The sequence below is a fragment of the Dipodomys spectabilis genome, unplaced genomic scaffold, assembly GCF_019054845.1.
Source record: "Dipodomys spectabilis isolate Male_0828 unplaced genomic scaffold, ASM1905484v1 ptg000002l, whole genome shotgun sequence".
Taxonomy (NCBI): domain Eukaryota; kingdom Metazoa; phylum Chordata; class Mammalia; order Rodentia; family Heteromyidae; genus Dipodomys; species Dipodomys spectabilis.
This window is the reverse complement of record NW_024870679.1, coordinates 41,596,538-41,618,700: the sequence shown is the minus strand read 5'-3', so window position 1 is coordinate 41,618,700 and position 22,163 is coordinate 41,596,538. Positions and strand designations below refer to the sequence as shown.

At 42.7% G+C, this 22,163-nt stretch overlaps 1 protein-coding gene across 2 annotated transcripts; it reads left to right on the top strand.

The window, feature by feature from the left end:
- The first annotated feature begins 598 nt into the window (after positions 1 to 598).
- Positions 599 to 21,873, top strand: Ak2 (adenylate kinase 2). Of its 2 annotated transcripts, XM_042680869.1 has the most exons (7): positions 600 to 809; positions 10,358 to 10,483; positions 13,104 to 13,214; positions 13,637 to 13,731; positions 18,254 to 18,326; positions 19,381 to 19,576; positions 21,652 to 21,873. In XM_042680869.1, exons 1-7 carry the CDS (start codon positions 711 to 713, stop codon positions 21,654 to 21,656), a joined length of 705 nt encoding a protein of 234 aa, XP_042536803.1. In that variant the 5' UTR covers positions 600 to 710; the 3' UTR covers positions 21,657 to 21,873. The 2 variants fall into 2 exon arrangements, with proteins under 2 accessions (XP_042536798.1, XP_042536803.1); XM_042680864.1 differs by lacking the exon at positions 21,652 to 21,873 and having other exon boundaries at positions 599 to 809; positions 19,381 to 19,746.
- The last annotated feature ends 290 nt before the right edge of the window (positions 21,874 to 22,163 follow it).

Sequence of the window (22,163 nt, the reverse complement as noted above, 5' to 3'; positions counted from 1 at the left end):
ACAGAGATCTCCACTTGTAATGATCAAACAAAATTGGGAGTTTTGTTGTAACTGTAATTTTGTATTCTACAAATGAACATTTCCCAGTGATTTAGATAGTCACGCAATGGGAAAGGTTCAATACGCACATTTGTTGCAATTAATATAATTGATCTCTTTCTTTCTTTCTGTTTCGTTTTGGGATTTGGGTAATAATCCACATCTTTGTTACACAAAACTTAATATGTATCATTATGTCCTTTAAATTCCTGAACTAAAGTGTTTGTATGTAATACAAGTTATCTATTTGTTTGCTAAGAGTTATTTTACCCATTGCCCACGGGAGTTGCAGTTGTCATTAACTGTCAATTGCCGAACTAGAATTCCCTGTCCTGGCCGCTGCCTGCCTTCACGTTTTCCCGCCCACTCTGCACACAGGCCGCGAGCCTCACGAACACCCCGCCCCACTCAGTTCGTGATGGCCCGCCTCTTCCTTACTCTAGAATTCATTCTATCCAGTTAGAAGCAGCCTTCCTCAGTGTCGACGAGCGATTGGTAAACTGAACTGTCCGTTAGTTCTAGGGGCGGACCGAGAGGGCTGATGGACTCGGTACCTAGCCAATGTGCAGCCTTGGAGAGTGGGCCGTGCGTGGTGTGCGTGGCGCGCTGGCCTGGAAGCACTGGACCTGGGAGGTGTGCTTGGCGGGTGGCGGTGAGAGGTTTTGGCGGACATGGCTCCCACCGCGTTAGCGACCGACCCCAAACCGAAGTATCCTAAAGGCATCCGGGCGGTACTGTTGGGGCCTCCTGGAGCTGGCAAAGGTACCCAGGTGAGCGTCCAGACCGGGCTCGGTGGTAGAGCCCGAGAAACTCCAAGGTCAAGGCGGCCTGAGCTCTGGAAAGCCCTTTTCTCGCCCAGGATCTGGTGATGGGCCGAGGCCTAGTGAGGAGGGGGACTCGCTACGGTCTGGTGAAGTGTTCAGGGGGAGGATCCAAATTGGAGGTCGGCAGGTTTGGGTTAGGATTGGGGTCCTTGAAAGCCCCTGGCTGAAGTAAGGTGTGGTAAAGGATGTTAGGGGCTGTTAGATGCCTTGGGGGGGGGGCAGGGCGGGTGGGGGGGCGGCGGCGGTAAGAGACTGGGAGATTCAAGGGGTGGCGGAGCCGGTGGTTGAGACTCTGGATTACAGGCCACCTGGAGGCCAGAAGTTTCAGAGTACCTGCGAGTTAGGAGTGGATTGTCCTGAATCAGGTTTACTCCCCGGCGCTTGTAGGAGAACTTTTCTAATCATGATTATTGACTTGGGGTGGAGGGCTGTTTCCTGCCCGTGGGGCCGAGTGGGAGCTGGTATGTACTGATTAGAAGTACTACTGAGAAGAGTGAGGTGTGACCTGGGTGCCCTTTTTATGTTGTGGGGGGGTGGGAGGAAACCCTAAGATTCTCCCCGTTTGTCTGGAAAGCTGGAGGTGGAAGAATAGATCTGGTTTGTAACCTCTGGATCCATGAGGGTTTCCGAGTTTGAACCTTTGAATAGTGCCCCAATGAAGGATTGGTAATGCACACGAGGTCTCTGATTACTCCGGGATCAGTCTGAAGGAAGGCTGAGCAGCTGCTCAGGTGATTCAAATGATTTTAGATGCGAAGGAACTCGAAATAACTTCCCGGATCAACAGGTAAGGAAACAAGTCTAGAGAAATCAACTGGCTTTCCCAAGTTAGTCAAATTAGTTTCCTGGACATGAAGCGAAATTTAGAAGCTTTGGGTCCCTAGAGGACCCAGATTGTAGTTGCCTTTCTGCCCTAGCAGATCACAGGGTTTCACTTGGAATCTGGGCTCTCTCTAGATCTAGGCCATAATGGGGTCATAGATTAGGGTTCAGATTTATGGTATTATTTAGATTCTCAAACTCATGGGATGGGTAGTTGATGCCACTTTTCTGCCTTAGGGTTTAGCATTGCCATCCTTCCCACATCAAACCTTAGGTCTTGGGCCCTAGTTCATCCTTAGACTATGAAGAAGGAATTTGTGTAGGTCTGGGCTCTCTCCACTTTTTCGGGCACTTGCCAAATTCTGAAGTCTGGGCAAACAGACCATCTTGCTCATTTCGGGGGCCCTTATGGCACACAGCTTGAAACTTGTTGGAGTTAGTGGAAAAGGATGAATGACATGATAATATAGGCGATGAGTGTGACTTGGCTTTCTGCCTACATGCACTAGATTAGAAAGGATCACTTTTCCAGGTCTGTCTGTAAACTGAGCTACTTCTCTTTGGGACTCCACCTGTACTGACCCCTCCTTTGTGCCCAGTGATGTCGATAACTCCTTTTTCCTGTTGCTGCCAACTTCTGTTATTAGGTAACCTGCAACCTTAGGGTTTTACACCAGATTCTGTGGATTTGTGCTATGACTAGTGAAGTACAAACAGGATAGTTCAAATGAGATTTTTTTTTTCTTTTGACGTCAGTAGTTTGAGTAGTTGTGAAATGAACAGCCCATTCCAATGCTGAGACAAGAGTTTTATGAACTAGCAAGTTCAGTGACTTCAGAGCCTCCATGTTCTTACCTGAAAAGTAAAAAGTTCACAAGGATACTAGAAGGCCTAGCATAATAGGTGTTTGATGAATATTGACTCACTTATTGTTCTAACACATCTTCCCGCACATCTTTCTAACACATCTTCCAATTTTGATGTATTTCTTTATAAAACATGATTTATTTCGAAGTTTTGAAGAAAATTACACTTACAGGCTGGTTGACAAAGGTGTAGGAATAGTGAGAATTGTTCAGAGACAGCTTTGTGAAGTGGAGGGATTAGAAGTGGCACTTAAGGAAAAGGTAAGAGCTACAAATGTCATTTAGCTTAATTAGGTACTCTTCCCAGTTCATAGAACAATAGGAATTCTGGTAATTGTATTTAAAAAGTTTATAAGTCAGAGGTTTCAGAGGTCTACAGCAGCAGCATTTAGCCTGCAGATACACCCCCCACACACTAACTTTTTATTATGATAAGTTCTGAATGCATGGAAGACAAGGATAATATAATGAGCCTCAGTAACCATCAATTGGTGGTTATTGCTTCTCCCTACAAGTTACAAATTATTACAAGTCATTATACAGCAACTCTCAGGTACCATAACACATCATTTGTGAATATTTCGAATATCTGCAAGATAAATTCTTGTAAAATACAAGTACAAGCTGGGCACCAGTAGCTCATGCCTACAATCAAGTCTACTCAAGAGGCTGAGATCTGAGAATCAGGGTTCACAGCCAGCTGAGGAAAACAAATCCAATAATCTCTCATTTCTGGTTAATGAACAAAGAGCTAGAAGTGGAAATATATGTCTCAAATATTAGAGCTCCAGCTGTGAGTGAAAAAGGCCTACCCAGAACACAAGATCCAGAATTTTAAGTACTGATACACTCCCAAACACACACACACACAGAGTGCTCTAAAAAGTTAACTTTTTAATTTTTATTCTTTAACAATTTTAAGATGGAAGTTGATGGCTCACATCTGTAATCCTAGTTGCTCAGGAGGCTGAGATTGAGGATCATTGTTCAAAGGTAGCCTAAGCAGGAAAGTCCCATAGACTCTTATCTCCAATTAACTACCAGACAATCAGAAGTGGAACTGTGGCTCAAAGTAGTAAGTGCTAGTTAGCTTTGAGCAAAAGAGCTGTGGGACAGCACCCAGGTCCTGAGTTGAAGCCCCATGACTGAAAAAAAAAAAAAGTTAATGATTTTAATTGGAATTAGTGTTCAAGTTAGTATTTGTCTTACAAATGTGATCATTTGAACTCCCAAGTTTTTATTCCTTTCTCTTTTTCTTTCTTTCTTTTTTTTTTTTGAGCCACAGCGCCACTTCCGGCTTTTTCTGCTTATATCATGCTGAGGAATTGGACCCAGAGCCTCATGCATACGATGCAAGCACTCTGCCACTGACCTACCTTCCCAACCCCTCTTTTCTCTTTTTCTATACTATATATTTGTGAAAGAATCTAGTACATCCTGGGAGTACTATTCCTTATTCTAGGAATTTTCACGTGTGTCCTGTTAGCATTTAACATCCGCCTCTGTCATGGTTCCTATAATTACTTAGTTTACTTCATATGCTTAATCAGATTCAGGGTTTGGGCCCAATACCACAAGTGGTGCTCCGCTGTCAGGAAGCACCTGCTGTCTGCTCACCTCTGTGTTGTTTGCAGATACTGTTATTCAGTGCCACAGTCCAGTCATTCATTATGGATGACAAAATGATTGGTGTCCTAACTCTATTCACTTTTCATTTACTGGCTGAGATACTCTTATCAGAAGAAATGTTCCTTTATTCATTACCCAGTCTTATGTTCTATATAGAAGAGTTAATGTGTCATTTATTCTTTTTTTGCCAACTTTCAAAATACTAAATTGAATGTTTTCATTTGTGCTAGGGCTCCAGTTTCTCTTGAGAAATGAACAGACTGGGTAGCAGTGGGCCTCCATACCAGTGTGGCAGTACTCCTTAGCTGCAGAGTGGCAGTTCTATTTAGAAGGGCACCATTGCTCCCTGCTGGCCCCTGGCCCCTCACAGCCTTTTGTGCACATTAGACTTAGTTCATTCATTTGCATTGCCTGCCTGGCCATCTTTGGCAAGTGTTTGCAATCTTTGGTGTAAAATCCCTAAGCTGGGGCTTAGTAACTGGAACCTACTCAGTGACATTTGGTTTTTTCCCATTGTTACTTCCTGTTATACCTATATAACTCAGAGTTCTATGTGTTCCATATGGGCATGACTGAGATTATCTTTCCTTTGAAAACTCTTGATTTAAAAATAACTATTTAAGGGCTAGAGGTATAGCCCAAGGACTACAGCATCTGCCTAGCAAGCATGATTCCCTGACTTCAAACCCCAGTTTCACCAAAAAAATAGCCATTTGAAAATGGTCTGTTTTTATATTAAAATAATGTTTTAAAGCAACTAAAATACTTGATTGAGGTTATTTATTTGCTGGCACTCCTTCACCTGAGCCATAGTTGCCAGTCCTGCTATTTTTACTGTGTTTCTCTCTCTCCCTTCTGGAATAGGATGCTCCTGTACTGTGGCCAAACCCAAGTGTATTTCTTAGCCAAGTGTAGTAGTGCATGCCTGTGATACCAGCACTTAGAAGGTTGAAGCAAGTGAATCAAGCAAGAGTTCCTATCTGGAGAGGAAAAAAAGAAAGAAAGAAGAACCACCTAGATAACTACCTGAGAACACTCAATCATAATTTCTCTTTCTTTCTTTTTTGTCAATCATGGGGCTTAATTTCTGGGCCTAGGTGCTGTCCCTATAGCTCTTTAGCTCAAGGTTAGCGCTCTTCCACTTGAGCCACAGTGCCACTTCCAGCTGTTTATGTGGTGTTGAGGATTGAACCCAGGGCCTCATGCATACAAGACAAGCACTCTACCACTGAGCCACCTTCCCAGCCCCCCAATCACAAAATTTAAGAATGGGTCTGGCATTTGTATTTTAAGTAAGTGCCTTGGATATTTATAATACAGATTTTTTTATATGGGATTACAATCTGATAATGTATCCCATCATTAAAAGTCATAAGCCAGGCACTGGCAGCTCATGCCTATAATCCTGTCTACTCAGGAGGCTGTGACCGAGGATTGCAGTTTGAAGCCACCCAGGCAGAAAATTCCCTGTGAGATTCTTACCTCCAATTAACCAACAAAAAGGCCAGAAGTGGAGCTGTGGCTCAAGTGGTAGAGCACTAGCCTTGAGCACAAAAAAGCTCAGGGACAGCACCCAGGCCCTGAATGCAAACCCCTGGACTAACACACACAGGTGGCAGGAACCATGTCCAACCATGAACCATGAAGATGACTAAATCCTTGAAGTAGCTCAAGAAACAGCCCAAAAGAGATGGATGGGGAAGATAAGACTTCAAGCAGAAATAAGAAAAGGAGTGAAGACACTGGAAAGGGAACCTGGCCACAGGTGGAAGTAAGAAATAAGGCCAGCTGGGTGCTGGTGGCTCACACCTGTAATCCTAGTACTCAGGAGGTTAAGATCTGAGAATTTGGGTTCAAAGCCAGACGGGGCAGGAAGAGAGAGATAAGAGGTAAGAGACTCTTAACGTCCAATAAATCACAGAAAATCTGAAGTGGTGCTGTGGCTCAAGTGGTAGAGCACTAGCCTTGAGATGAAGAGCCTGGACAGTGCCCAGGCCCAGAGTTCAAGCCCCGTGCCTAACAAAAAAAAAAAAAGAAATGTGGCAAAAAGCAATCTGTTCTTCTTGCTTAAGATGATAGAGTCTCTTGATTCCATTTCTATTTAAATATCCAAGTTCCTTTCCATAACACCTCTTGACAACCATAACTAGAATGAGTGTTGTTTTGGGAGTCTGTTGTACATTTAAGAATAAACTTGTATTTTTACCAAAAAAAGGTGGGGGGGGGGGCGCACGGAAGAAAATTTAGCTGGGTCCAGTGGCTCATGCCTGTATTCCTAGCTACTCAGGAGGCTGAGATCAAAGGATCACCATCCAGAGCAAGCCCAGGTAGACATGTGCTGGTGAATTGGACTCTTTTCTTCAATTAACCAGCAAAAAGTCAGAAGTGGAGGCTTGGCTCAAGTTGGAGGAGGCCAGCAATGAACAAAAGGGCTTTGATAGAGCCCTGGTACTAGCACAAGGCAGAAATGGGGAGATGAGGAAAGGGAGAAAGAGGAGAGAGGAGAGAGGATTCATAAGTCAAACCATAGCAAGCCAGGGTCTGTCAGTACACTAAAGTTTGAAAACACAAAACCACATACTGTGCCTCTCGTGTTTTTAGCCATTCTTACACACGCCTTAAAACAGTCTCCCACCGTCCTCCCCATTGTCAGGGTTCTGGTAGAGGTAGGTGTTAAGCCTATTCCTTGAGCTCAGCATCAGTGTGGCCAGCAGCAGAGTGGTTATGTGGATTCTAGACCTTTCCTCTCAAGAGTGTGGCCCAGAGGCCAGCCACCCATCCAGACGAGATGCCTTAAAACTAAACACATGCAGGGCTGGGAAGGTGCTCAAGTGGTAGAGCACTAGCCTTGAGCTGAAGAGCTGAGGGACAGTGCCCAGGCCCAGAGTTCAGGCCCCACGACCAGACCCCCCCCCAAAAAAAAAAAACAACAACAACTAAACACATGCTAGATGCCTACTGTACTGAATCAAATCTGCAAGTTAGCATCACTCCTTGCCCACCTCCCACCAGCCCAAGTAATTCAGAGTAAGAGAATCTAATGTAAAATGTAAGTCTAAAGTGCTAAGGAATTACAATAAAGTTATCTCTCCAGGCCTTTATAGTCTGCAAAGAAAGGGTAACATAAGAAAGACCATGATACTAGGCCCTGGTGGCTCACTCCTGTAATCCTAGATATTCAGGAGGCTAAGATCTGAGGATCGCAGTTCAAAGCCAGCCAGGGCAGAAAAGTCCCAGTGGGACTCTTTATCTCCAATTAAAACACTCAAAAACCAGAAGTGGCACTGTGGCTTAAGCACTAGTCTTAAGTACAAAGATACTCAGGGACAGTGCCCAGGCCCTGAGTTCAAGCCCTATAACCAACAACAACAAAGACCATGGAAGTCTTGTATTTGTTGAGTGCTTATTGCAGGTCTGATATTTTTGTATTTTATTCCATTTACCTTCCTAAGGGTCCTATGAAGTAGCCATTGTCCCCACTTGATTAGTGGTAAAGCTAACTCTTGAGAACTGAGTAGTCTGATAACATAGAGCTATTGAGGGTCTCAGGATTCAGCCAATTATATGGATCCCCACTTGGCCAGCAGGAAGTAAAAGAGGTAGTCTTGGTTTGTACTAGTGTGTGTACTTTATGGTATATAAGAGTCCTGCTTGGCTTGTTTTTTTTGTTTGTTTTTTGTCAGTCATGGGGCTTGAACTCTGGGCCTGGGTGCTATCCCTCAGCTCTTCAGCTCAAGGCTAGTGTTCTTCCACCTGAGCCACAGTGCCACTTCTGGTTTTCTGTGATTTATTGGAGATGAGTCTCACAGACTTTCCTGCTCAGGCTGGCTTTGAAAAACCATGATCCTCAGATCTCAGCCTCCTGAGTAGCTAGGATTACAGGCATAAGCCACTAGTACCCAGCTGGGTTTTATTATACTATCTACATATATGCATGGGCACACATGCACACACATCCTCCCCACCCCCAGTATCATCTCCTTTTTCCCTCTCTCCACCCACTGATCTCCCCTCCACCAGTCTCCCTTTTATACATTAAGATGCAGTGTATAGTGAGGGAAGAGGTGACACTGTCAAAAAGAAATATACTTTTTACCCGACTTTGGCTTATGTAATTGTACATTGCCTTTATAATAATTTAAAAACATTTAAAGATGCAGTTTATAATGCCTTCTTATCTGAGTTCCTTTTTGCTCTGAAGGAATGTCTTCACTTGAATTAATCCATGAATCACAAACCAGAATTTCCTGCATTAAGACCCAAATAACTGGTTTGAACTGGAACCCAGCTACTTATTTTCTGAAACAACTGAACTAGAAAGATAGCCATGAGCTACTTGAACTGATTCAATTCCATGTGAGTTCTATTTTCCCTGTTTAGCCACAACAAAGCCTATGTTGAACCATTCAAGATCTCTTCCAGTCCAATTGTGCATCCTGATTTATAGTGCACCAAACTGGGAGCTCTTTTTGCAGTACTGGGTTTGATTCTTAGAGACATTGTACATGCTAGGTAAGTGCTTTGCCACTAAGCTGTAGTCCTGGCTCAAAACTATGAGCTTTTGAGAATAGGATCTATGTCTCCTGTTCATTTATTTCCTTGACTCTTAACAGCGTTCTTTGGAGAGACATTGGTAAAGTAAATGATTTCTTTCCATGTAAGTGAATAGAGGACTAGGGAAGAGGTGACTAACAGAGGACGCTCACTGAGGACTTACATACTGTGTGCTACAAATGCCTAGTGCCATAGCATCTTATCAACTCAATGGTGACAGCCATGATTAACATCTCCATTTCACAGGAATTTGAAACCAAAAGGGTAAAATGACTTCCCAAGTTAGGTATGTAGTGATGGGTGCACCTGTAGTCCAAGACCAGGCAGTTTGACTCTTAAGTTCATGCCCTTAGAATAAATTTATTCTAAGCCAGAGTTTAAGGCCAGACTACTAAATAGTGTGAGTCGGGGAGAACTATACTGTACAACTCATCAAGTGTTCTGCCTAAATAATCTCATCTAAGCCTCACAGCCACCTTCTGAGAGGATCCTGTTCTGTTTTATATCAAGCAAATGAGAAAGGGAAGCTGAGCCTGTGGAAAGTTAAGTGAATTGGCCAAGATAATGACATAGCTACGTGCTACTGACAAGGAAGGGGAGGAGCCCAAATTTGTCTGGAGTAAACCTCTGTTCTTTTCTCCTGTGGCAAGTATTCAGTATATTATGTGCCATGCCTTGTTTCATATGTGTCATATACCATATATATACACATATATATATGGTTTTATTTACACTTTGCAACAGCTATGTGAAGTGTTAATACTGCTTTTGTGTGTGTGTACGTGTATCAGTCCTAGAGCTTGAACTCAAGGCCTGGGCACTTTCCTTGAGCTTTTGTGCTCAAGGCTAGTGCTCTATGACTTTGAGCCAAAGCTCTATTTCTGGCTTTTTGGTAGTTAGTTGGAAATAAGTGTCTCACAGGACTTTCCTTCCTGAGCTGACTTTGAACCGTGATCCTCAGATCTCAGTCTCCTAAGTACCTAGGATTATAGATATGAGCCATGAGCACTTGATAATACTGCTGTTTTTATTCCCATTTATAATAGGGAAACTGATCTGTGTTGTTGTCTAGTGGACATAGTAATAATAGCTAGTATTGGCTTGTTTTCTGTTAGTTGTACTGTTTTAAGTATTTTGCATATGTTGTAATATATCTGTTACCATAATCCTATAATCAGTTTTTAAATTATTTTATTTACTTATTTATTTATTTATTTTGTCAGTTGTGGGGCTTGAACTCTGGGCTTCAGCGCTGTCCCTGCGCTTTTCAGCTCAAGGCGAGTGCTCTACCACTTGAGCCACAGCACCACTTCCGGTTTTCTAGTGTTTTGTATTGGAGATAAGAGTCTCACAGACTTTCCTGCCAGGGATGGCTTTGAACCATGATCCTCAGATCTCAGCCTCCTGAGTAGCTAGGATTACAGGCGTGAGTCACCGGCGCCTGGCTTTACTATAATTATTTTACATGAGAATATAATGTAAGATAGATGAACTGAGGCTTGAGTTCACATAGCCCCTTATAAACATGTATAAACATGACATAGACCTGCTTCATACCCAGGCCATCTGACCCAGGGCCTTCAGTTTTAAATCTTAGCTTGGTTTTTGTGTTTTTCTCCACAGGCACCAAAATTGGCTGAGAACTTCTGTGTCTGTCATTTGGCCACTGGTGATATGCTGAGGGCCATGGTGGCTTCTGGTTCAGAACTTGGGAAAAAACTGAAGGCAACTATGGATGCTGGAAAGCTGGTGAGTATACCAGTGAATGCTGATTATCCTGAGTGCAGATCTGAACTGTCTAGTATCAAAGCCATTTCAGACATTCACCAGCAAACACAGACACAGAGCATTTCCTTCTGAAAGAAACTTGAATTAGAGGATCTTTTTAACAAACTGGTAGATAATGTGAACTTTCAGAATAGCAAGTTACTTAGTTTATTCTGAATTTATGATGATTAATTTTTTCACAGTTTTCTTTGAAGCTACTTGAATGCTTTTTAAAATACATCCAAGTTTGCCAGGCACCAGTGGCTCACAACTGTAATCCTAGCTACTCAGATGGCAAAGGTCTGATGATTGTGATTCAAAGCCAGCCTGGGCAGGAAAGTCTGTGAGACTTTTTGTTGTTGTTGTTGGTCGTGCGGCTTGAATTCTGGGCATTTCCTCAGCTCTTCAGCTCGAGGCCAGCGCTGTACCACTTGAGCTACAGCACCACTTCCAGTTTCCTAGTGGTTTATTGGAGATAAGAGTCTCAAGGACTTTCCTGCCCGGACTGGCTTTGAACCACGATCCTGAGATTTCAGCCTCCTGAGTAGCTAGGATTATAGGCATGAGCCACCAGTAACCCAGGTAGTCTGTGAGACTTATCTCCAATGAACCACCAAAAAGCCAGAAATGGAGCTGTGACTCCAGTGGTAGAGCACTAGGTTTGAGTGAAAAAGCTCAGAGATAGCACCCAGGCTGTTAGTTCAAGCCTCCCCTTACTCCCAGCCCCAAAATAAAAAAAACTCACCCAAATTATAAGGTCAAAAATGAAACTGCTGTCTCTAGATTAGAATTTACGAATGTATTCAGAGAAGACTTGAGAGGTCACAGAAGTATTTGTTAACTCCTGTGGTTCAGTGTTCAGTGTCTCACCCAAAAAAGTTGATCACTGTGACAAAAGCAGTCTTCCTGTTTGGAGACCATAATAGGATTGTCCTAGTTTTAGGCCAGTTAGTCTGATTGGACAAATACAATATATTGTCTGCTAGGTCTTTGATTAGTGCCAGAACTTAATTCTAATAGTTATCCTGGAACTTGACCTCTAGGAATCACTTTCAGAAGTCATTTTATGTATGATCCTTTGCTTTTGTTTTGTTTTTTGCTCATGCTAGAGATTGATCCCTGAACACAGGGTCACTGGGAATATTTGTTGAATAAGGGATGAACTTCATTTTCATCCCCGAGTTATGTCCTGTTAGGCTTTGAGGTACTATATTGAGTGGTACTATTATCTATCTGTCCCCTCTACCCATTGCTTTCTAGCTTTCCCTTTAATTTAGGGAGGCCTTGAATCAAGCAGAAAGCTAGATATTTTGGACTTTGGGTCTTGGCAAAAAATTCTTTACTGAAAAAAATTGGGATGTGGCAATAAGATTGCTTATCTCCAGTCTTCACTTAGTAATAGAATTTGTACTTTGTCCCCACATTCATAGTTGGTTTTAAGAGATAACAGCTTGCCAATCTGTATGATACAGAATAGGAACTTTTCATTTCTATAAAAGCACAAAAAGAAAAAAAATTTCTTTTTGAATACCAGGAGGGATTGGTGCTATCCCTGAGTTTTTTTGCTCAAGGCTAGCATTCTACCACTTGAGCTATAGCTCCACTTCTGCTTTTTGGTAGTTAACTGAAGATCAAAGAGTCTCATGGATTTTCCAGAGTGTCTTTGAACTGTGATCCTCAGATCTCAGCCTTCTGAGTGGCTAGGATTGTAGGTTTGAGCCGCTAGTTCTTAACCTTCCTGAGATTTTTAGGGAGGCTCAGAAGTATTTTGGACATGAAAGGCAGGCAAACACTTGTAATCCCAGGTATATAGGAGGCACAGATAGAAGAACTGCAGTCGGGAGCTGGCCTGGGCAAAAAGTACAGGACTTCATGTATGTCCAAAGTTGGCCAAATGTATGACAAGCACACATCTCAATCATGATACTGTTAGCCTAGTGAAAACTGTGAATCTGGGAGAGTTAGTACCTTCCTGCACCCTGATCAGTCCCAGCTCTAGTTCTCCTGAGGTAATTTCCCTGCCCTTGCCCTCACTTTCCTTATGACTTGAGAACAGCTGGTTGTCAAAATAAGCTGTTATCTTGTGTTTAAGACTTGATTTAATGGCAGGGAAGGCCTTCAGGACCTGTGACATGGAGCTCTTCTGAGGCTTTGGAGTCCCTCTTCCCTCACCAGCTTATGGAAACACAGGAGAGTTTCAGGAGAAGATACTATATATGTGGCAAATATGGAAATCCTGAATTTTGGGCTTGCAAATGGGGCCTGAATCTGGCAGCTTTGAGTCACTGTGACGAGATTAACTTAAAAGAGGGAATATTTATTTTGGCTCATGGTTTCAGAGGGTTCAGTCTAACGTTACTTGGCTTCATCGTTTCTGGGCTCCTACCAGCAGAACAAGGTGGAAAGCACATGATGGAGCACAGCTGCTAGGAGAAGGGGGAGGAGAGGGAGATGGAGAGAAAGAGGGGCAGAGGGAAAGGGAGAGGCAATTTATCTCATTAAGTAATTAGGTTATGCACACACAAACTTTTGACCTTGAAGTTGGGCTAATAGCACGTAATAACAAATTTCAACGCCTGGCTCCTTTGTTCTTAACGTCCAGGTGAGTGATGAGATGGTAGTGGAGCTTATTGAGAAGAATTTGGAGACCCCTTCATGCAAAAATGGCTTCCTTCTAGATGGCTTCCCTCGGACTGTGAGGCAGGCTGAAATGGTGGGTAGTATCACTATTGCATGAAGACAAACTCTGATCCCTCCCTCCCTCCCTCCCTCCCTCCCTCCCTCTCTCTTTCTCTCTCCCTCCCTCCCTTCCTCCCTCCCTCCCTCCCTCTTTCTCTCTCTCTCTCTCTCTCTCTCTCTTTCTTTCTTTCTTTCTCTCTTTCTGTTGTGGGGCTTGAACTCTGGGCCTGGGCGGCTGTCCCTGAGCTCTTCAGCTCAAGGCTATTATTCTACCACTTGAGCCACAGTACCACTTCTGACTTTTTCTGTTTATATATTGCTAAGGAATTGAACCCAGGGCCTCATGCATGCAAGGCAAGCACTCTACCACTGAGCCACCTTCCCAGCCCTGACCCTTTTAATTCCTTTGAAGTATATAGGTATGGTAGCTTAAGTGGGTCAAATGCTCTTTTACAGCTTGATGACCTCATGGAGAAAAGGAAAGAGAAGCTTGATTCTGTGATTGAGTTCTGCATCCCAGACTCCCTGCTCATTCGGAGAATCACCGGAAGGTACCTGTCCCTTGAAGGTCTCTCCTTTTCATGCTTCTTCAGAGGTTTATCAGATTATGACAGTTACTCTTGCCTGCTCCCAGCCATGAAGCTAAGTGCTATGTCAACATAGATTGGTCTTATTTGGTGACTGGGGTGTGACATGGGATGTGGTGATACAGGAAAAAGAGCAAGGGATTTGAAGTCAGGCAGGCACATTTGTTAACCTGTCCAAGGTTGCTTCCTTATATGGAGAATGCGGTTAATAGTACCTGCCTCAAAGAATTGCTGTGCATATATTAGATGACATAAAGTATATAGATGAGTGTTTTGCTTACAATAGATACTAAGAAATGTCAAATTCCTTTCAAGTGTGTGTCTCTCTCTGTTCTAGTGTTTTCTAAATATGGCTTCAATTGGAACTGCCATACTTTGCCACTGAATTTTTATTAATTACAAAAATAATATGATTAGCTACATAAAGTTTAGAAAATGGAGGGAAAACTTGTTCTTAGTATAGCCACCTTAGTTTTTGTGTATTTTTCTGTATAATAGTTGTGTGCAGCATAGAAATGCTTTTGCTTCTGAACAAGTTTATTCTGAAGAGCTGCTTTAGAGCTGTTTTAGGCTGTTACCTAAACCCTATTTCTCTTTGCACTCTGCCATCTGCTTTGTGCTTCCCAGAAATATGTTGGAAGCTCTCAACCATTAATGGGCCTTCCGTATTCCTCTTTATTGTGAGATAGAGCTTTTTTAATGTCTTGTTATTTTAATAAAGTCTCAGCCCACCATCTTGAACTAGACATTCATGAAAATTATTTTCAATTGTTACATATTTCACAGTATTAAGGGAAGCTTTCTTTACTTGATTATTCCCTTATGACATATATTTGTGTTTCAGCCACTATTAAATGAAGATTACGACCACATTAGATCGTGTGTCAACTTGGAACTATTTTGTAGCGATGGCAAATAGAACCCAGGGCCTCATGCTTGATAGGCAAGTGCTTTGTCGCTTGAGCTATGCTTCCAGTCATTTCATGTATATTTTCTTTTTGAGATAGGGTTTGCTAACATTGTCCAAACTAGCCTCAAACTTGCTCTTCTATCTCAAAGTAGCTGGAATTACAAGAGTGTGCTAACATGATTGGCTAAGTTTTTAATTTAGGAAGAAAATGTCTTAGACTATAACTTTGACTTTTGTTATAAGATTGGGTAACTTTTCCATGTGTTGGTAGTCTATACCAAACGTGAAAAGTGTTATCTGGCAAGGTTGTGTTAGATATACAATTGATTCTACTTTGTTATTTTTCTTTTCAAGTGTTCTAGTTTCATGTTCCAATTCTTCTATAGACTTCTTCAATGCAGGGCTTTTTGCTTCTTTGTGCCCCTGTTAGGTAGAGAGAAGACAAAGTTATAATGTAGGCTAAGAACGGTAAGGCTATCAATAAGGATGTCATCAGACCTGAGTCCTTGAGATGCAAAGCAAATGTTAGCAGAACCAGACAACACTGGGAGCCTTTGGCTGGATAGATCCAATACCCTGAGTACATCTCTACATGCCACAATATTAGCCCTGAGGTCAAAGACTAGGAAAAACTCAAGAACAGAGATGGGGAATACTATATAAGGCCCTTGAAGTCATTTGATACATTACATGGCAAACATTTATTCTCTTTGGCTCTTGGCTCGACTGCCCATCACCCATCTGCCTATATTGATAACTGTGTATGACCTGCAAATGATGTTATAAATATCTCAATGGCCCTTGGCAGAACACAGATTCCCTACCCCTGCAAAATAATAAAGTGATGTCCATCTCTGACCTCCAAGAGTGATGCATGAAATCTGGATTGTTCTGTATTTGGTGCAGTAGGAAGTCCAAGATTAGAATCTGAGGACTAGTGAGGAAGCCTGCCTAGGAGCAGTGTAACATGCACTCAACCTTGGTGGATGAAGAGAATTTCAGTGAAGTTTTCCCAAAAAGGAATAGAAACAAAAATGAATCTGAATTGGGGGCTAGTACTACATGTTTTGCCCAAAATTTAAGGAGTATTCTGGGGACTGGGTAGCAGTATGGGGGCTTAGCAGATCTTCTGGGCTGAAAAGACTTGACAAAGCTTTCTGCCATCATGGAATAATCTTGAGCTAGGGGTTGGGGAAAGTACAGCATTAAAGAATATTATCTTGGTGCTGGCATATAAATTAAATTGAGAGAATCACTAGTGAGCCACATGGAGTGATGGAGCCCTGTTACTAGTTGAGGGAGCAGACAGTTTCTGAACAAGTTGCAGGATTGAGTGAAGGAAAGAAGGGAAGAACTGGGTCCCTCAGTTTGCAATGTGAGTGGTTTAGTGTGAATAAAGAGGACCCACACCTTCATGGGACATGCCACAGGAGTGAAGGTCTGTTTTTCAAGTCTGTCTGACAGGTGAATGGTAGGGCTAGTACCAGAAACCTGCTTTCTGCCTCCTAGTTTACTATGCTGATATGATGGTCAGAAGAAAGTGAGACCAGTACTAGTCAGTTTAATATGGCTTAAGTGGTAGTCCCAGGGACTCTAATAGTGGAGCCAACCTTACTGTATGAAACTGAGTTACACACCTGCTCACTCTTAACTTCTTTTTTGTTGGGTGGAGAGAGTGTTGGTTTTTAGGTTTTGGTACCAGTACTGAGCTTGAACTTAGGGTCTGGACACTGTCCCTTGGCTTTTTTTTTTTTTTTTTTTTTTTTGCTTAAGATTAGTGCTTTTGCTTAAGACTAGTGGTTTACTAGCAATAAGTGTCTCACAGACTTTCCTAACTGGGCTGGCTTCAAACTGTGATCTTCACATCTCAGCCTCCTGAATAGCTAGGATTACAGGCATGAGCCACCAACACCTGGCTGAGGAGAGCTTATTTCTGTGAGTTACCCTGCCTTCCCCCACTTAACCTTTTTCAATAACTGGATCATCTTAAATCCTTCTATAAGGATACTGTGAATAAAACGCAATTATCACATTTTACTGATAATAATGCAATAAGCGTAAACACATTTCCCAACTGATGTGCTAAGATATTGATCCCCTCAACCTTCCAAACAACTGGGCAGGCCTAGAGTAGCCATTACAGGCCCCACTAAAAAAATGTATGTATGCATGCCAACAGGTGGAAACACCTTTATGAGGAGAGCAAACCTTCACTTCCAGCTTGGTGAAAGTACGCAATGCAAGCAAGCCTGGCAGTTAAGCAGAGCCTGCCTCATTCCCTTCTTGAGTTTCTGGACTCCTGTGTATGACCATCTCCAGTCAGGAACAAGGGCTTGTTATCTAAGAGGGTTCAGCATCATATCCTCAGTGTCCAATGAATATCTGTTCTTGGGCTGTTCTGGCTTGTACTTCATTCTGCCTGTCCGTTATTCACAGTCATCTTTAATTCCTAGGCCAAAGTATTCTCCCAGCTTAGCCTCCTGAGAACCTGGAACTATATGCGTGACAAAAAAGCCTATCTTCATGATTTGTTTTTTTTCTTTTTTTTCCCCCCAGTACTGACCTGAACTTGGGGCCTTACTCTCTTACCTTTTTTTTTTCTCTCAAGGCTGGTACTCTACCACTTTAAGCCACACCTTCACTTCTAGCTTTTTGATGGTTATTTGGAGTTGAGTCTTTCACATTTGTCTATATAATCCTCAAATTTCAGCCTCCTGAGTAGGATTATAGGCATACATTGTTTAATATGTCATTTTTCCTAATGAATTGAACATTGGCCCAGAATGAATGGCTGTCCTTGATCTATGTCATCTCAGAGGAGTTCTGCATTGTCTTGTGTCCATATTTGCATCCATAAAACGTTCTTTTTTGTTAACACTGGTCTTTTTTGGTAATAAAAGAAGGTTAGAAAAATAGGATTATGACAGGTACAGTGGTCGTACATTCTTGTAATCACAGCTGCTTGGAAGCCTGAGGCTAGAGGATCATGAATTTGAGTCCAGGCTGGGCAACATAACAGAGTCTCAAAAGAACAGAAGGGAAGAAACAGTAGGCTGTATTCCTCTGTCTCCTGTCCCCATAGCACATTGTAGCAATCTCTGTAAAAGCGTTATCAAATTGGATGTAGTTACTTAGCTCCACAATTTCTCCCCGCCTTAAGTGTTGCTGGAGAACAGATTGCAGTTTGTTCATTTCCTGACCGCTAGATATAGGTTAAGGTCGGAATTAGACTAGGAAGGAGTGAAAATAGAATGGATGGCTATGTGAGTCCAGCACCAGAGTTCCTTCTCTCAAGTGCTGAATTAGGCAGTAAAGCCAGCAGTTTGCCTCTTCAGGCATTCATTATAATGCTGGGTGAAAGTAGAAATCCTACTTTTCTGTTGGCAGAATTATTGGCCTAGTTATTTTCCTAAGCAAGGTCAGTTATTTTCCTAAGTGAAAGGTGTGGATAGATGGATTCTCTGTTGGGCAAAAAGTCTTACTGTCCAGTTTCTGCCTGTACTTGTCATTCTGGAGATTCTTGGGCTCAGAGGAACTTCCAGGCTGCCTGACTCACGATCACTTGCTGTCTTTCAGGCTGATTCATCCCATGAGTGGCCGGTCCTACCATGAGGAGTTCAACCCCCCAAAAGAACCCATGAAAGATGACGTATGTAAACCTGGGATGGGAATTTTATTTCTTCCTTTACTGTTTTCTTTCTTTTCTTTAAAAGCAAACAAAAAACTTCTACTCTTTTACAAATATTACTGATTTAATCATAACAAGTTATCTTTATCAAGTAAATCACATGGGTAAGACAGCTCTTCATAGTGTTTCTCAGATAAGTTATTGTTTGACCTCAGAGTACCTACCAGTGCTAGCTGTTTACCAGCATCCAGTTTGGACTGTCCTCTTTTCAGAACAGTCCTTTTCTGGCATTGTGGCCCCCTAAGCTGTCACCTCATCAGAAAGTTGCTAGGAAACTCTGGATTAGAGGAGGAAAATAGTACTGAAGAGAAGTTTATTGACCCATCCTACTCCAGAATACACTCCTATACTCCAGAAACTGCTGTGCTGTTCCATGGGTTCTCATACATTCTCTAAAGAGTGCATGTGATGTGTTTTAAAGCATTCAGGCAATAGCGAGAAGTTTCCCAGTTTACTTGTGTCATATGAGACAAGTTCATCAGGTCATCCAAGCTTTCTGTGTACATGTTCCAAACCCACGATGTCAACTTAGTCATATTTCACAGTATTGCTAACTCTACCATTTAGAGTTCTTCCTCTTTTCATTTGCCTCTTTTAGAATGTTAGTGAATGTTGCTTTAATACCTATGCTAAGTATTTAGACAATTAACATTACACTTGCTAATGCAGCTCTGAGGCCTCTATCTTCCTTCTTCTAACCCTGGAAGTATTTGTCTTGGAAGCTGAACAGCCTGAGCCCAGAGCTGTTAGAGAGAATTGCCTTTCTTCCTTCAGTGAGTCCATTTTCCTTGCAGTTGCTGTTTCTCCCTGACTTCTCTGCACCAGCTGGTCTGCTTCTGAGAGTAGCGCACTTCTTCATTGAAAGGGTCTAGCTTATGTGTCTTTGCCTTTGATGCACTGTGGGAATAGACAGCACCTTAGGTAGAATGGTCTTATCTCCTATCTGCTTCTGGCATAGGTAAAGGAGACTTGGTCATAGTCCCAACTTTTCACTCTCCCCACATCTTATTCTCAGATCACTGGGGAACCCCTGATCCGGCGATCAGATGATAATGAGAAGGCCTTGAAGATCCGCTTGGAGGCTTACCACACTCAGACCACCCCGCTGGTAGAGTACTACAGTAAACGGGGAATCCACTCTGCTATCGATGCATCCCAGACCCCGGATGTCGTGTTTGCAAGCATCCTAGCAGCCTTCTCCAAAGCCACATGTAAAGACTTGGTTATGTTTATCTAATGTTGTGGGTTCAAAAAGGAATTTCTTCTTCCTTTCTCTACTGAGGGAGCGGGCAGAAATGGCAAGGTAGGCAGAAGGAAGCTTCCTTCCTCAGGCTAGCAAAAATACCTTTGGATGTATTGATTAAAAAGCACTTACTTGATACATCTTGGTGTGTGCCACTCTCATCTCATCTGTGTGTATAGTATAAGTATTTGTTTACTCCTACTTTCTATGTCTTGGTCTAGATTGCTTTTCAAGCTATTTACTTCTTTAGCAGCTTGTCTTGATTTTATTTTTTGCTTTTTTTTTTTTTGGTTGGTTGTGGGGCTTGAAGTCTATGCCCTGTCCCTGAGATCTTCAACTCAAGACTAGCATTCTACCACTTGAGCCACAGCGCCACTTCCTCTATTTTATTTTTTTTTGACCGAAGTAAATTCCAGACACCCCCCATTCCAAAGCCTCAGTATTTATCCCACCTCCAGTAGCTGGCTACAAGTCCAGGGTCAGGTGAAGTCAAGCAGGGTCACAGTTCCTGCTGCACATTGTTGGCAAGGAAGTCTACCTGTTGTCAGCCTCCAGTGAAAAGCAACATGAGTCACTGGGTAGAAAGGGATCATTAATTCCCCTCCCCCCAAATGGAAGGAAAAAAAAAACCATTACAAATTCCAGAAATTACTAGGTATCAAAGTATAAAGATCCAGGCCAAGATGGAATATTTCTGTGATCTACACCATTTGGGGCTTTGATCTAAAAATGGAATTGTTGCCTAAGAATTCAGCCAGGTGAAAGTCCTTTGGAACTGAGACTGTCTTCTGGACATCCAGTCTGGACCTCTAAGAACAGCCAAGCCTACTTCTCCAAAAACAGCACCAGTTAAGTTTGCTTTTGTTTTCAATGTTCACCTCTGTTGCCAAGTTTGAGCAAAACATTTGGAGGTTATGGATTCTAGGACTCAGTTTGATGAGAATTTATTCTAAGCCAGTCTGAGTCCAGGACTTAAAAACCCAAATTAAATGTGCCTCTTCAAAACATGAACCTTCTTTCTCTCAGATCCAACCCTTCACCCCTTATTTCATGATGGTGGGATCCAAAGACACCCAAGAAAAGACCAGCCAAAAAGAAGACCACTTAATGACAGGAGCCAGCTTTTAATTGTAACCTTAGCTCCCCAGCTATTACGCATTTCCCCAGTCCATGCTATGCATGGTGATAAACAGATGAATGGGCCCCGTGAAAAGCTTTAAAAACGTGTGGCCTCTGGAAAAACCATTAGAAAGTCAATGGCACATCCAGTAAATGACGCTGCCTGCCTCAGCATAATCGGCTGCTGACTCGGTGCAGTGGACTCTAAAGGGCCGGGTCCTCATCTAACCTGAGCTCCCCTGCTGTCTGGGACTGCGAGAGGGTTTGTCCTTTATCTGCATGAGACGTGGCTGTGGGTATGTGGCCATCTTGCTTCCTTTTTTTGCCTGTCCAAGTTAAGTGTGTGCTGCCTCTGCCTTGCCTTGTTTCCCTGGCTCTGAGTTAACTCCACCCACTCTTAACAGAAACACTCTCTGACTTTTGTGTATTTCTGGGAAGCAGTGAAACTGCTGGGAATGAGGTAGGAAGAGGAGTGAAACCAAAACTATTAACTGTGCCTGTAGGAGTATAGGATCCTTCCCGGGGTGAGGGAGGCCTTTCCTTGACAGGGTGGGGATGGTTGCAGGCACTCTGGCCTGAAAGATGAGAGCCCTGAAAATTTGATTTGAATGTGCATGATCCTTGCCCGAGTATTTATCATTCTGTCCAGGTATATTTACATGTGCATACATGCACAGACATGTGCATGTGATATGTGGGCTGCAGGTGAGAACTGGAAAATCACAGGGGATACATTTGCCCTTGAGGTAGTTAGAACTATATTTTTTGCATCATCTAATTGCAGTCTTAACCTCAGCAGGCATGAGACTTTGACCTGGCAGAGAAATAGCTCGTGTTGAATGCAATTGGTTGCATGCCAGCCTTCCCTGATATTTACTTGGTTCTTAAAAACTCCTTTTGTTCTCTCTGTTTCCTCTATTTCAGCTTAGTAGCAGAAGGCCAGGCAAGACTGCACCACTGTTCGTCACCCCACGGCGTGATCCCTGTTTTTAGGTGCTGGGCAGAAGGGAAGGGTGGTCAGGGGAAGGAGGGAAAGGGAGGGGTGGTGAGGGACTTGACCATAACTTGGAAGAGCAGTGCTGCTGTAGTGAATGGGGTTTTCTTACACATGGATGGGAGTTTTAGAAGTATAAAGAAAGATTAATTTTTTTAAAGACACTGTGATTGGAGGGTGTGGATACAAATAGGGAGATACAGTATTATAAACAATTAGGGTTTTGTTTACTCTGGACTGGTGACAGATGTTTTTTTAAAGCCAATGCTCTAAAATCAGAACCTCATGGAGTGCTCCACCAAGAACACAGAAAATCAAACCGTGGTCTTGTCTGTCTATAGCATGGAACAGGGAGAATTTGACTGCGGACAACATCTTATGATCAAAATATCATCTCTATGTTTGTGAAAGATAAAGAGTGTGTTAGTTCAGGTGATGGCTC

What these genes read in the sequence shown, in the direction of transcription:
- Ak2 (XM_042680864.1), top strand. Translation starts at nt 711, where the DNA reads ATGGCTCCCACCGCGTTAGCGACCGACCCCAAACCGAAGTATCCTAAA. An exon ending in GAGCTGGCAAAGGTACCCAG is followed by an intron (nt 810 to 10,357) that starts GTGAGCGTCCAG and finishes TTTTCTCCACAG; the next exon opens with GCACCAAAATTGGCTGAGAA. An exon ending in CTGTGAGGCAGGCTGAAATG is followed by an intron (nt 13,215 to 13,636) that starts GTGGGTAGTATC and finishes GCTCTTTTACAG; the next exon opens with CTTGATGACCTCATGGAGAA.